Source organism: Budorcas taxicolor, chromosome 11 (assembly GCF_023091745.1).
Source record: "Budorcas taxicolor isolate Tak-1 chromosome 11, Takin1.1, whole genome shotgun sequence".
NCBI classification, from domain to species: domain Eukaryota; kingdom Metazoa; phylum Chordata; class Mammalia; order Artiodactyla; family Bovidae; genus Budorcas; species Budorcas taxicolor.
The window spans coordinates 164,552,024-164,563,550 of record NC_068920.1 but is presented as its reverse complement, the minus strand read 5'-3'; the positions used below and the strand labels follow the sequence as shown (position 1 = coordinate 164,563,550).

General features: G+C 60.5%; 1 protein-coding gene across 1 annotated transcript; it reads left to right on the top strand.

Moving 5' to 3' along the window:
• The first annotated feature begins 213 nt into the window (after positions 1-213).
• On the top strand, positions 214-9,051 carry LOC128056530 (ficolin-2). Its single transcript, XM_052649314.1, has 9 exons — positions 214-337; positions 1,741-1,854; positions 3,955-4,017; positions 4,449-4,484; positions 5,600-5,632; positions 6,027-6,154; positions 6,620-6,749; positions 7,619-7,753; positions 8,732-9,051. Exons 1-9 carry the CDS (start codon positions 235-237, stop codon positions 8,977-8,979), a joined length of 990 nt encoding a protein of 329 aa, XP_052505274.1. The 5' UTR covers positions 214-234; the 3' UTR covers positions 8,980-9,051.
• The last annotated feature ends 2,476 nt before the right edge of the window (positions 9,052-11,527 follow it).

The window sequence follows — 11,527 nt, the reverse complement described above, 5'->3', positions numbered from 1 at the left end:
AGAGCTCTCTCAACCGGGAACAGGGTATCCTACTAGCGGAAGTGAGCCCGATTCAGTGGGCAGCCTGGTGAGGCCCAGAGGGAAGGAAACGCCCTTTGCCATCCTCTGACACCTCCTGTGGGTGTAAGCAAAGAGGCGGGAGGAAGTGGGCGTCCACCTGCAGTGGAGAAACCGCCGGCCCAGGCGAGGGCTGGCTTCCACTGCCCGCAAGAGCTCAGGCACGGACCGCAGGACATGGAGCTGGGAGGAGCAGCTGGGGCCCTGGGGCCCGCTGGCCTGCTCCTCGTGCGCCTGTGCTTCGGGACCCTCGCCGGCCAGGCTGCAGACACCTGTCCAGGTGAGAGGGACCTGTTTCCGGCCCCTGAACGCTGGAGCTCCCCACTCAGTGACCACAGGTAGCATCCAGGGTGAAACCCTCTATCTGCACCTTCTGAAGACTCAGCAGCTCCGCTGCAGCTCAGCTTCATCCTCAGACTAGGAGACAATGAACGGCCCAAGGCCCTGTGGGAGGAGTGGGAATTTAATCCGGGTCTGTCCCCCTCTCAAGCCTCAGATTTGCTCCACGGAGCGTCCAGTCGGGTCTTGGCTCTACAGTCAAGGAGGACAACGTCCCCTGCTTCCTGTCTTCTCCTGGACTTTTCAGAAAGGTTCTCTAATCCCAGGGCTTCCACGCTCCCTTGGGGTTTGTTACTGCAGATCTTCGGCTTTTACGCCAGAGTGTGAATCGGCAGATTCGAGGTGTAAGGGTGTGTGGAAGTGAGCCCAATTCAGTGGGCAGCCTGGTGAGGCCCAGAGGGAAGGAAACACCCTTTGCCATCCTCTGACACCTCCTGTGGGTGTAAGCAAAGAGGCGGGAGGAAGTGGGCGATCCGTGCAGGGGGCTGGCCCACGCCTGGAAAGAGGTTTCCCCAAGGACAGACCAGCCTCGCCGTGAGCTGAGGATGTGTTTGTGGGGGAAGCATAAACTCGTCCCCCTGAGCGCATCTCTGGTGGAGACAGACTCCAAAGCAGCAGCCCCCGTGTATGCAGCGTCTGCGCCTGGCTGACTCCCACACGCTCTAAGTTGTCTCTCGTGAGGATGTTTTAGTTTTCAAATCAACAAAACTAATTTTTCTTTTTTTTCTTTTTTGCCGAGAAGGAAATGACCCCCTGGTCCCTGTTCTACTGGAATTTGCTCTGTCTTCTTAGATCAAATGCATCTTCTCACCGGGGGGACCTACAGGGACCCCTTCCAATTCAGGAGCTCTGTGGTCACAAGTCCGAGGTCTGGGGTTGAAAATGTTATGCTGTCCCCAGCTCCCCAAGTCTTATAAATATTTATTGTTATCATGTAGTGGAAGTATCCACTGTTTACGAGGCTCTTTTAAAATGCCGTGAAGTGCACCGCGAATCTGAGCATCTGCATTATCCGATCTGATCGTCCCCACAGCGTTATTTTTGTCCCCATTTGGATGCCCAGAACTCAGAGGGGTTGAGTGACTTGCCCAAAGACACACAGCATGGAGGGGGGGCGGCTGGGAATTGGGCAGAGTGGATTCCATGCCCAGGCACGGCCTCCCCACCTGACCAGTGCCCGCCGGAGGCAGGAAGCTCACTGCCAGGCTGACCCTTCATCTGAGACCAGAGACAACGGCCGGAGCCGAGGGACCAGGTCGCCTTGCGGCAGACACTCCCGGCTCGGGTGGCCTGTCGTCGGCCCTGAGACGAGCGCCCTGACCCCAACTCTGTGCTTCTCTGCAGAGGTGAAGCTGGTGGGTCTGGAGGGCTCCGACAAGCTGTCCATCCTCCGAGGCTGCCCAGGGCTGCCCGGAGCCCCAGGGCCCAAGGGAGAGGCGGGCGCCGGTGGACTGAAGGGTACGTGACCCCGGTAGGGACAGGGCTGGTGGACTGAAAGGTGCGTGCCTTGGGCGGGGATGGGGCCGGTGGACTGAAGGGTATGAACTCCAGGTGGGGACAGGGCCACGATCACCGGCTCTTCTCAGACCGGAGCCTGAGCAGGGCCGTGCCCCGTGGGGCATCTCAGTTGGGAAGTTTGGGTCACGGGTTCTGCCCAGAGGTGACCCCGGCGCCCCCTGGAACTGCCGTCCCAGGAGGAGGGCGCTGGTCTCAGCTCTTCTCAGCTCACGTCTGGGTATCTTCTCATGGAGCATGCGCCTCCGGGCCCTTGATCAGGACTGGCTTTACCGTGACCATTGGCAGCCGCTCTGCACCTCAAGTGCCCGGTGTGCTCACCTGGAAACCGGGGCCCCAGGTTTCCCTCCCTGCTCCTCAGAGGAGAAGCCCGGGGCTCCGAGCAGCCAAGCATCGCCAGGGAGGGAGGAGCTGGGTCTCCCCCCAGTGTGAGGGCCCCCAGCACTCCACACATCTGCCCACGTGGCGACCCCCTCTTACAAGGTTTGCACCCCTCTAACAGGCTCCGAGACGGGGTTCTGCTGGGGGACCCTGGGAGGAGGGCACGTCTGGTCTGCTGCCCGCCAAGGGGTGTGTTTACTTGGCCCCAAGCGAAAGCAGCTCTACCCCTCTGTCCCACCCCCACACCCCACTCCCCAGGGCTGTGAGCCTGTTGGTAGACCCCTGCCCTTCCCTTTGCTGAGCCTGGGGCAGCCTCTCCCGACCCTCTCATCAGTGCCTGGGAGGAGGGGAAGGGGCCCTCGGTGGTTCTAGCCTCCTGCATTAGTAATGCAGACCTGGGCTTCGTTATTTCTTGGCTCCAAAATCACCGCAGACGGTGACTGCAGCCGTGAAATTAAAAGACGCTTACTCCTTGGAAGAAAAACTATGACAAACCTAGACAGCATATTAAAAAGCAGAGATATCACTTTGCTGACAAAGACCTGTCTAGTCAAAGCTATGGTTTTCTCCAGTAGTCATGTACAAATGTGAGAGTTGGACCATAAGGAAGGTTAAGCTCTGAAGAACTGATGCTTCTGAACTGTGGTGTTGGAGAAGACTCTTGAGAGTCCCTTGGACTGTGAGGAGTCAAACCAGTCCATCCTAAAGGAAATCAGTCCTGAGTGTTCATTGCAAGGACTGATGCTGAAGTTGAAGCTCCAATACTGTGGCCACCTCATGCCAAGAGTTGACTCATTGGAAAAGACCCTGATGCTGAGAAAGATTGAAGGCAGGAGGAGAAGGGGACGACAGAGGATGAGATGGCTGGATGGTATCACCGACTCAATGGACATGGGTTTGAGCAAGTCCCGGGAGTTGGTGATGGACAGGGAGGCCTGGCCTGCTGCACTCCATCAGGTCGCAAAAAGTAGGACACGACTGAGCGACTGAACTGAACTGAACTGGGGCTCCAGGCTGCTGACCCGTCCCCTCTGGAGGTGGAGTCGGAACCTCCCTGGAGGGATACGTAATTGTGTCTGACTTCCCCTCATCTGAGTTTCGCTGGTGGTTCAGACAGTAAGGAATCTGCCTGCTATCCATGAGATCCCTGGGTTTGACCCCTGGAATGGCAACCCACTCCAGTATTCTGGAGAATTCCATGGACAAGGAGCCTGGTGTGCTACAGTCCGTGGGGTTCCGAAGAGTTGGACATGACTGAGCTGCTAACGTTCTCCCCTGCATCCAGGGTAGAGCACGGAGAGCTGGGCCCGAGGCTCATGTCTCCAGGTGCCCCTGTGTGATAGGGTCTGTGAGGACGTGTTCCTGGCCCCAGCCCCCGACTAGACGGCAGAGCTCTGTGTGGCCACGTGGACCTGGGCCTGCTACATAGAGGTCTGCAGGAGCTGGAAGCCAGCGGCACCCTGGGGTGCCGGCTGTCTGCACCGGGGGCCGAGGGCGCTTTTTCCCCTCTGTCTCAGCTGTCACCCTCGGGCTGGGTCCCAGTGGCAGTGACCCTGAGAGCCAGGACGGGAGGGTCAGGACTTTATTTCTCAGGGCAGACAGAGCTCAAGTAGGGTGCCTCAGATGGCCTTTCCCTCAATGGTGTGTCTTTGGGGTTTACAGGAGAACGAGGTTCGCCTGGAGTCCCTGGGAAGGCAGGGCCGGCCGGACCCAAAGGAAGCACAGGTGATGAAGAGCTGCGACCCCCCAGCAGGACCCCAGGGCCTGTCTACAGAGATGGAGAGTCAGGCCGAGAGGGGCGGGGAGGTGGAGAGAGAGATGGGAGCAAGACAGAGCGGGAGGGTGGTGGGAGACAGACACAGCCTCTCTTACCACCCGCGTCCTGAGAGCCTTGAGGCGGCGCGTGAACCGGCCCAGGCTCCTCCGTCCCCAGCAGCCTGCTGGGACCCAGGGAAGGATCCCAGGCCTCAGCTCCCCAGCCGCCCACCCGCCCCACCAACACCCAGGCATCTGAAAGCTGTGTGAGCCACGGAGAGTGTGTGTGGCTCAGCCTCATGCCCACCCCCAACCCCCGGAGAGCTGAGCCTGGGGTGGCTTCCAGGGTGGAGGGTCGCTGTCCACTGACAGGCATCCTCTGCACCCCTGTCTCTCCCCAGGAGCCAAAGGGGAGAAGGGTGCACGTGGAGAGAAAGGTGAGCCCCTCCACTCCCCAAGGGCACCCGGCAGGCTTTGCAGGGGGCTGGGGGGGTGTTCCCCGAGGCCTGGGTCACAGGAGGTGGCCTGGGTCACAGGAGGTGCCCCGGGGCCCAGAAGAACCTCTGGGTGAGGAGCTCAGACCACGCCCCTGGCCTCGCCCGTCCAGCCCACGTGTGGGGGCAGAGGGGCGGTCCTGCTGGCTGGAGGCTGGAGGAGCCAGCGGCTGCCAGCCTTGCCCCGGGAGGCTGGCAGCACTGATTTAGTGCGTGGCTGTGGACGTTTCGCATTTTTTTTTTTTTCTGATTTATGCCCATTTATTTAAAAATTTCTAAAAGTAAGAAAAGGCAAAACACAGGCTTCCAGGCGGCGCTGGTGGCAAAGAGCCCACCTGCCAGTGCAGGGGATGCAAGAGGCGTGGGTTCGACCCCGGGGTTGGGACGATTCTCCCAGAGGAAGGCTTGGCGACCCACTCCGGTGTTCTTGCCTGGAGAATCCCCATGGACAGAGGACCCTGGCGGGCTACAGTCTGTGGGATCGCAAAGAGTTGGATACGACTGAGCTCTCACAAGACACAGTCACATGCTTTGATGACAAATACAAAGTGCGCTGGTCGGGGCCAAGCACGCCCCGAATACCCGCCAGGGCTTTGCATGACCAGAGGCTCTGATGGAGACACTGGTGGTGGAAAGTGATGGGCCCAGAGGAGCTGACCCTCAGTGCCGGGAGCCTCAAAGCCCGAGAGAGGTAACCAGTACAGTGGCCCAGCCAGTCCCCAAGCGACAGTGCTGACCCCTGGCCCTGCAGGCCCCACGGCTGAGCCTCGGAACCGCTGCCCAGGCCTGGGGGCTGTCCGTCCTGGGAGAGCTGCCCAGGCCTGGGGGCTGTCCGTCCTGGGAGAGCTGCCCAGGGCTGGGGGCTGTCCGTCCTGGGAGAGCTGCCCAGGGCTGGGGGCTGTCCGTCCTGGAAGAGCTGCCCAGGGCTGGGGGCTGTCCGTCCTGGAAGAGCTGGGCAACGGTTTCCACTGTTGGTGCCGTGTTTACAGAGCAGAGGGGGTGAGGGGCATGGGGCTGCTTCCAGACGTGTGACATGCGTGTCCTCTCTCCCATAACAGGAGAGCCAGGGCAGCTTCATTCCTGTGCCACAGGTGACTGCGCACACGCTGACCCTGGCCCCCAGACCTCAGCCAGGACCTGCTCCCGTGGGGGCAGTTGACCAGAAGGCCAGCTGCACAGACCCTGGTTCTAGCATCCAGAGACGAAACACTCTCTGCATACCTCTCACTCCCCAGTTACAGGCAGCTTTTGCCTGAATGACATGTGTCTTCCGCAGCGGTCCTCCTGGGGGAGCTTATAACTTTCCTTGGAAGGCGGGATGCCCAGACCACGGTGGGGACAGCTCTGGGAGGTGGGGTGGCCTCCGTCTGTCCCAGGCCTCGGTGCCACTCTCCCCCAGGCAGGCGTCCCCTTCTCCGCCCCCTCCACTGCCCCTGCCCTGCCCAGGCTCCTGACCTGGCATCCATCCCCCATTTCCCTTCCCAGGACCTCGGACCTGCAAGGAGCTGCTCACCAGGGGGCAGTTTCTCAGCGGCTGGCACACCATCTACCTGCCCGACTGCCGGCCCCTGACCGTGCTGTGTGACATGGTCACAGACGGCGGGGGGTGGACTGTGAGCTGGCCGGGGTCCCAGAGATGGCCACATGGCCCGTGGGCAGTGGCGGGCATGTCCGGGAGGCTCCTCTGGTGGGAGAGCAGTCTTGAGAGGCCTTTGTGAGACTGTCTAGCCCCAGGCTCAGGCTGACCCCGTCCTGTCACTGAGGTCAGGAGAAGCAGAAGTTTCGGGGCAGGGGCAAGGAGGCCCGTAGCCCTGGGCGTGGGCGGAGGCCCGGAAGCACCCGCTCCTCTCCAGGCGTGTGGCTTTGGGCTTCTCGCCTGCCCTCTCTGAGTCTCCATGTTCTCCCTGGCCACGTGTAGGTACTCCCCGACGGTGCCCGGGGTCTCTGATGAGACCCTCATCCGGGGCCCCAGCCTGTGGAGTGCTGTGAGCTACCGGTGCTGTGCTCACGGGTGGTGGGGTGCCCCGCGGGGGGACGGCAGCAGGGACCTGTCTCCCAGCTCCCCCCTCCATGCACAGGTCTTCCAGCGAAGGACGGACGGCTCTGTGGACTTCTTCCGGACCTGGATCGCGTACAAGCAGGGCTTCGGCAGTCAGCTGGGCGAGTTCTGGCTGGGGAATGACAACATCCACGCCCTGACCACCCAGGGTAGGGCCACGGTGGGGGCTCTGTGGTTGGGGGCGCTGCAGCCCATAGCTCCTGACCCTACCCCTGGGCTGTGTGGAGCAGAAGGCCTCGCCCCCTGCGTCCTCCCATCTGACAGCAGGAAGGCTATGCCTGTGCCAGCCGGGGGCGCGCTTCTCAGACTCTCTGAGGGTCAGAGTCGGGAGAAGGGCGGTTATTGGAGGGAAGATGTCTTCTGGTCTCAGGACCAATCAGACCTTAGAACCGGAGAGGAGGAAGTGGGCAGGAGGCCGTCTGGACTGGGGTGGCCCTCCTCTCTCTTCCAGCCACCAGTCCTGCCTTGAAACTGGGCTCTGAGGCCCATAGAGCCCCTTCCCTGCTTCTCCCGGTCACTGCACGTGGGGGTCCCGACACGGGCTCCCTCAGCCCACTGCTCTGGTTCATAGAATCAGCCTCAGGGGTGGTCCTGAGTTCAACTGTAAACCTGTGAATCCTATTTTAAATTCTTCCACTACCTCAGGGCAACCTTGAAGGTGTCCACTCATGGGCCTGAAATTGTTGCAAAAGAGACGAATACAAATACGCTTTCCTGCCCTGGCACCCGCAGCGGCTTGCAGGAGAATTTAGGGTTTCCAGTAGAGCGAGGCTTCATTCCATTCAAGGAGCACCAACTGTGGGATTCTGGGCAAGGCTGGTGTAGCAGAAGGGGAGCCGTCAGAAGTCAGGCGGCCCTCCCTGGAGCCTCACGTCCACCAGCCTCTCACGCCTTCCCCGCTGAGTTATCCCCGGTTGCCAAGTTCAGACACCCCTCCAGAGTTTACCCAAATTCCCACCTCCTTTGCCTGGAGGCAGAGGGTCCCTTCTGTGGAGACCCGAACACCTTCCTTCAACAGGAACCAGTGAGCTCCGGGTAGACCTCGTGGACTTCGTAGGCAACCACCGATTTGCCAAGTACCAGTCATTCAGGATGGGGGATGAAGCTGAGAAGTACAAGCTGGTCCTGGGAGCCTTTGTGGAGGGCAGTGCAGGTCAGAGTCTGCATGCGCCACTGTGGGGGCCGGGGCTTCAGCTCGGGGTTGGGGAAGCAGGGAAGCTGCTGGGGGTCCTGGCTCTGTCTCCCCGAGAGACCCTGGGCTGGGGGCTCCACTCTCGGGGCCCGGCTTCCCCATCTGTGATTGCAAACAAGAAGGTGCCTGCGTTTCTGTGTCACGTGGGGGCCTGTGATGCTCTGAGGTCACTGACCCTGTCCCTCTAACACCTGGAAGAGGACAGTCACCTCACAGGAGGCCTTAGAGCCTTGTTCCCAAGTGGCTCCAGAACACCAACCCTGTGGAATATTCTTTGCCAGAAAGACCCCCTGGTCACACACTGTGGGAAGGCGATTCTTGTGGCTCATCCTGGAGCTTCCAGGGTGCACTCGTGTTCAGGAATGGTGCCAGGTACCTGCTGCACTGGGTTGAAGCAGAGTTGCAGAGAGCAAGGCCCCTCCGGGATGCCGGAGGGGATGGCAAACGGGAGCTTTCACGCGCCTGTTTGACACACGTGGCCTCCTCTGAGCCACCAAGGAAGGAACAGAGCAGGGACCCTTGACCCATGGTGTAGGCGAGGGCCAGGCAGGCATGGGGGGCATGGATACTGTGGGGGCCAGAGGGGAGCTGCATGCCCGGGGCTGAAGCTGGAGCCAGGGCCTCTGGTGAGGTGGTGCTGGGCCCCTGGGGTGGCCAGGGCAAGCCAGTGGGAGGGGGCAGGGCCCAGGAGAGAGGCACGGGCTTGGGGAAGAGAGGGCCTCAAGGTCCTGGGGGCCTCTGGGGAGCCAGGAGGAAACAGGTGAGGCTGGAGGGAGTCTCGCGCCCTGGTGCAGAGTTCCAGAACCAGGAGGCGCCCTCTGCCCCACGGCCGAGGTGGGCTCTCAGCCCCCTGGGGGTCTCTAGAGGGAGGTGCGCTGGGTGGGCGGCCCCCTCTAAGACCAGCGACACCCCACTCTGCCCGCTCCCCTCCCCGAGCAGGCGATTCCCTGACGGACCACGGAGATCACTTCTTCTCCACCAAAGACCGCGACAATGATGAGAGCTCCTCTAACTGTGCCGTGCAGTTCCAGGGGGCCTGGTGGTATCACAGCTGCCACTCCTCCAACCTGAACGGCCGCTACCTCAAGGGGCCGCACACGAGCTATGCCAACGGCATCAACTGGAAGTCGTGGGGCCGCTACAACTACAGCTACAAGGTGTCGGAAATGAAGCTGCGGCTCACCTAGCCGCCCGCAGCCCCCGCGAGCTTTGCTCCGTGCCCGGTGATGGCCAGGCCCCCGCGTGGCCCCCGCTGCCCTCTCCCTCTGCTTGTAAGGCCCACAGGGTGTAGTCCTTCCTGTCGGCGTCTGAATTCCGAGCCCCACAGCCTCACCAGAAGAATCATGGTTTTAAAGAGTTTGCTTTCTGACATACTTTTTCCTGCCGGTTTTCATTGGCGTCTTTGAACTTGAGCTTTTCTGAGCATTTCTCCCACAGCAGACCTGCTGCAGGGGCTTCCGGCCTGGCCGAGCCAGGGACAGTTTGAGCCCTCCCACCCCCGTGGCACATGCAATCCCCAATGTCCCCCAAGCACCAGCTGCAGCCTTAAGCTCCCGGCGTTAATAGACAGGGCGGTCCCGTCCGTCCCCGAAAAGCTCCTGCCTCCTCCCGCCTCACTCCCAACATCACACGCTTTTAAACAGGTCACTGTGGGACTGGAACACTCTCGTTAAAAGGAGGGGGCGTTTGCTATAAATAGGGGCTTTCTGCTTCCAGTCGGTGCAGTGCGTGCTCTGGGCCAGCCTCCCCTGAGAGCTGCTGAAACGCCAAACACAGGTCCACACGGGACAGGGGCTGCGTCTGCCCAGCAGAAGGAGGGCGGCTGGGCACCCACGTGCTAAACCCCAAGGGCAGGAGCCTCACTCCGCGCAAGCCCTGGTCCCTGGGCGATCGCAGACCTCAGTGTGCGAAGCGCAACAGCCTGATGGGAGATGGAGGAGGGTTCTCTGTCTCTCAGGCCAGGGAGGCGCCTCTTAACCGAGACTGCAGAGGGGCCTGGTGGGAGGGAGAGGCTGACGGGCCCAGCCGCATTCACTCAAGATCCTCTGTTTCTGAAAGCACTGCGTAGGGAACGGAAGGAAACTCGCCCGGCGACCGAAGCCCCTTGTGACACGTGGGTGTGTGCGCATGCTGCTGTGTCCAGCTCTTTGCGACGCCGTGGACTGTAGCCCACCAGGCTCCTCTGTCCGTGGGATTCCCAGGCAAGGATACTGGAGCGGGTTGCCGTGCTCTCCTCCTGGGGATCTTCCCGACCCAGGGAGTGAACTCGGGCCTCCTGCAGCTCCGGCACTGGCAGGCAGGTCCTTTGCCGCTGGGCTCCCAGGGACGCCCTTTGTCACATGTAGGTTGCTAGCTTTCTGCTGCTTCCTCAACTCATTACCAACCCCTCAGGGGCTTAAAGCATGAGGGAAATGTGTTATCACAGGGCTGTGTAGGCTAGAAGTCTCGTGTGGGTGTGCCGGGACTAGAAGCAAGTTGACTCGAGCCCGGGTTCCTTCTCCAGGCTCCAGGGAGCGTGTTCTCTCCCCGGTTCCAGCTTCCACAGCTCCTGGCCCTGCTTGGCTCAGGGCCCTCCCTGTCCTCAGGGCAGCAGGAGCGCAGCCCTCTGGGTGCGGCGGGGAGGGCCCCTCTGCTCTGAGGGACTCTGGCATCCGGCCGGGCCCACCCGGGCGTCTCAGGCCCTCTCTCTGCCTCCAGATCCTTCATTTAAGCACCTCTGCCAAGCCACTGTCACCGTGTAAGGTGACACACTTCCAGTCCTGGGGCTCAGGCAGGAGCTCTTTAGCAGGGGGAGCATATTCTGTCTATCACGACCCATTTTAAAAAACCAGCATGATCCCACACCCAGAGTATTTAAAGAACTCCTTGTTGCCTAGTTGCTAAGTCATGTCCAATTCTTTGCGACCCCATGGACTGCAGCCCGCCAGGCTCCTCTGTCCATGGCATTCTCCAGGCAAGAATACCAGAGTGGGCAACCATTCTCTTCTCCAGGGGATCTTCCCATCCAGGGACTGAACCCACGCCTCCTGCACTGCAGGCAGATTCTTTACTGCTGAGTCACCAGGGAAGCCCAAAGAACTTCTACCAATCAACAGAATTTTAATCGCTTAATAAGAAGGGTTAAGAGATTTGAACAGACACTTTATAAAAAATGATACCCACAGGACCAATACACTTATAAAAAGCTTCTCTATTTTGTTGCAAATTATAACCAAAATGAGATGCTGTTCCACACTCATCAGGACCGATGAGATTTGGAAACCTGAGCACACCAAGTGTCAGTGAGGTGGCAGGGTTGGGGGGGTTACATATACTGCGGGTGGCAGTGTGAACGGAAGCCACCAACTTGGGAAAGAGTTTGGTGTTAATTATTAGAGCAGGAGACACACAGGCCCACACCTGGCAATTCCACTGCCTGGTGTGGAAATGACCGTCCTGTGCCTCAGGGACCACGGCCAGGAGAAACTACGGCCAAACTCTTCACAGCAGCCCCAGGCTGGCAACCACCCGAGCCCCCCAGAAGAGGGCGGATAGTCACGAAAAGACGCTGTGTGCGATGCCACACAGCGGTGGGGCTGGACAGCTGTGGCCACACCCAGGATGGAGACTCAAGCCGGCGGCTGGGGGGGCGCTGGGCTGAGGGGCAGGCGTGCTGCTGGCTCTGTGCCCACGAGGCTGGTCTCCAAGGTAAAGAGACCTGCAGTCTTTGGGACGACCACCTGCCCCAACGTGAGA

Excerpts from the sequence above, each read along its gene's own strand:
- LOC128056530 (XM_052649314.1), top strand. The coding sequence starts at position 235 with ATGGAGCTGGGAGGAGCAGCTGGGGCCCTGGGGCCCGCTGGCCTGCTC. Across the intron at positions 1,855-3,954 it reads GGGCGCCGGTGGACTGAAGG|GAGAACGAGGTTCGCCTGGA; the intron begins GTACGTGACCCC and ends TGGGGTTTACAG. Across the intron at positions 4,018-4,448 it reads CGGACCCAAAGGAAGCACAG|GAGCCAAAGGGGAGAAGGGT; the intron begins GTGATGAAGAGC and ends GTCTCTCCCCAG.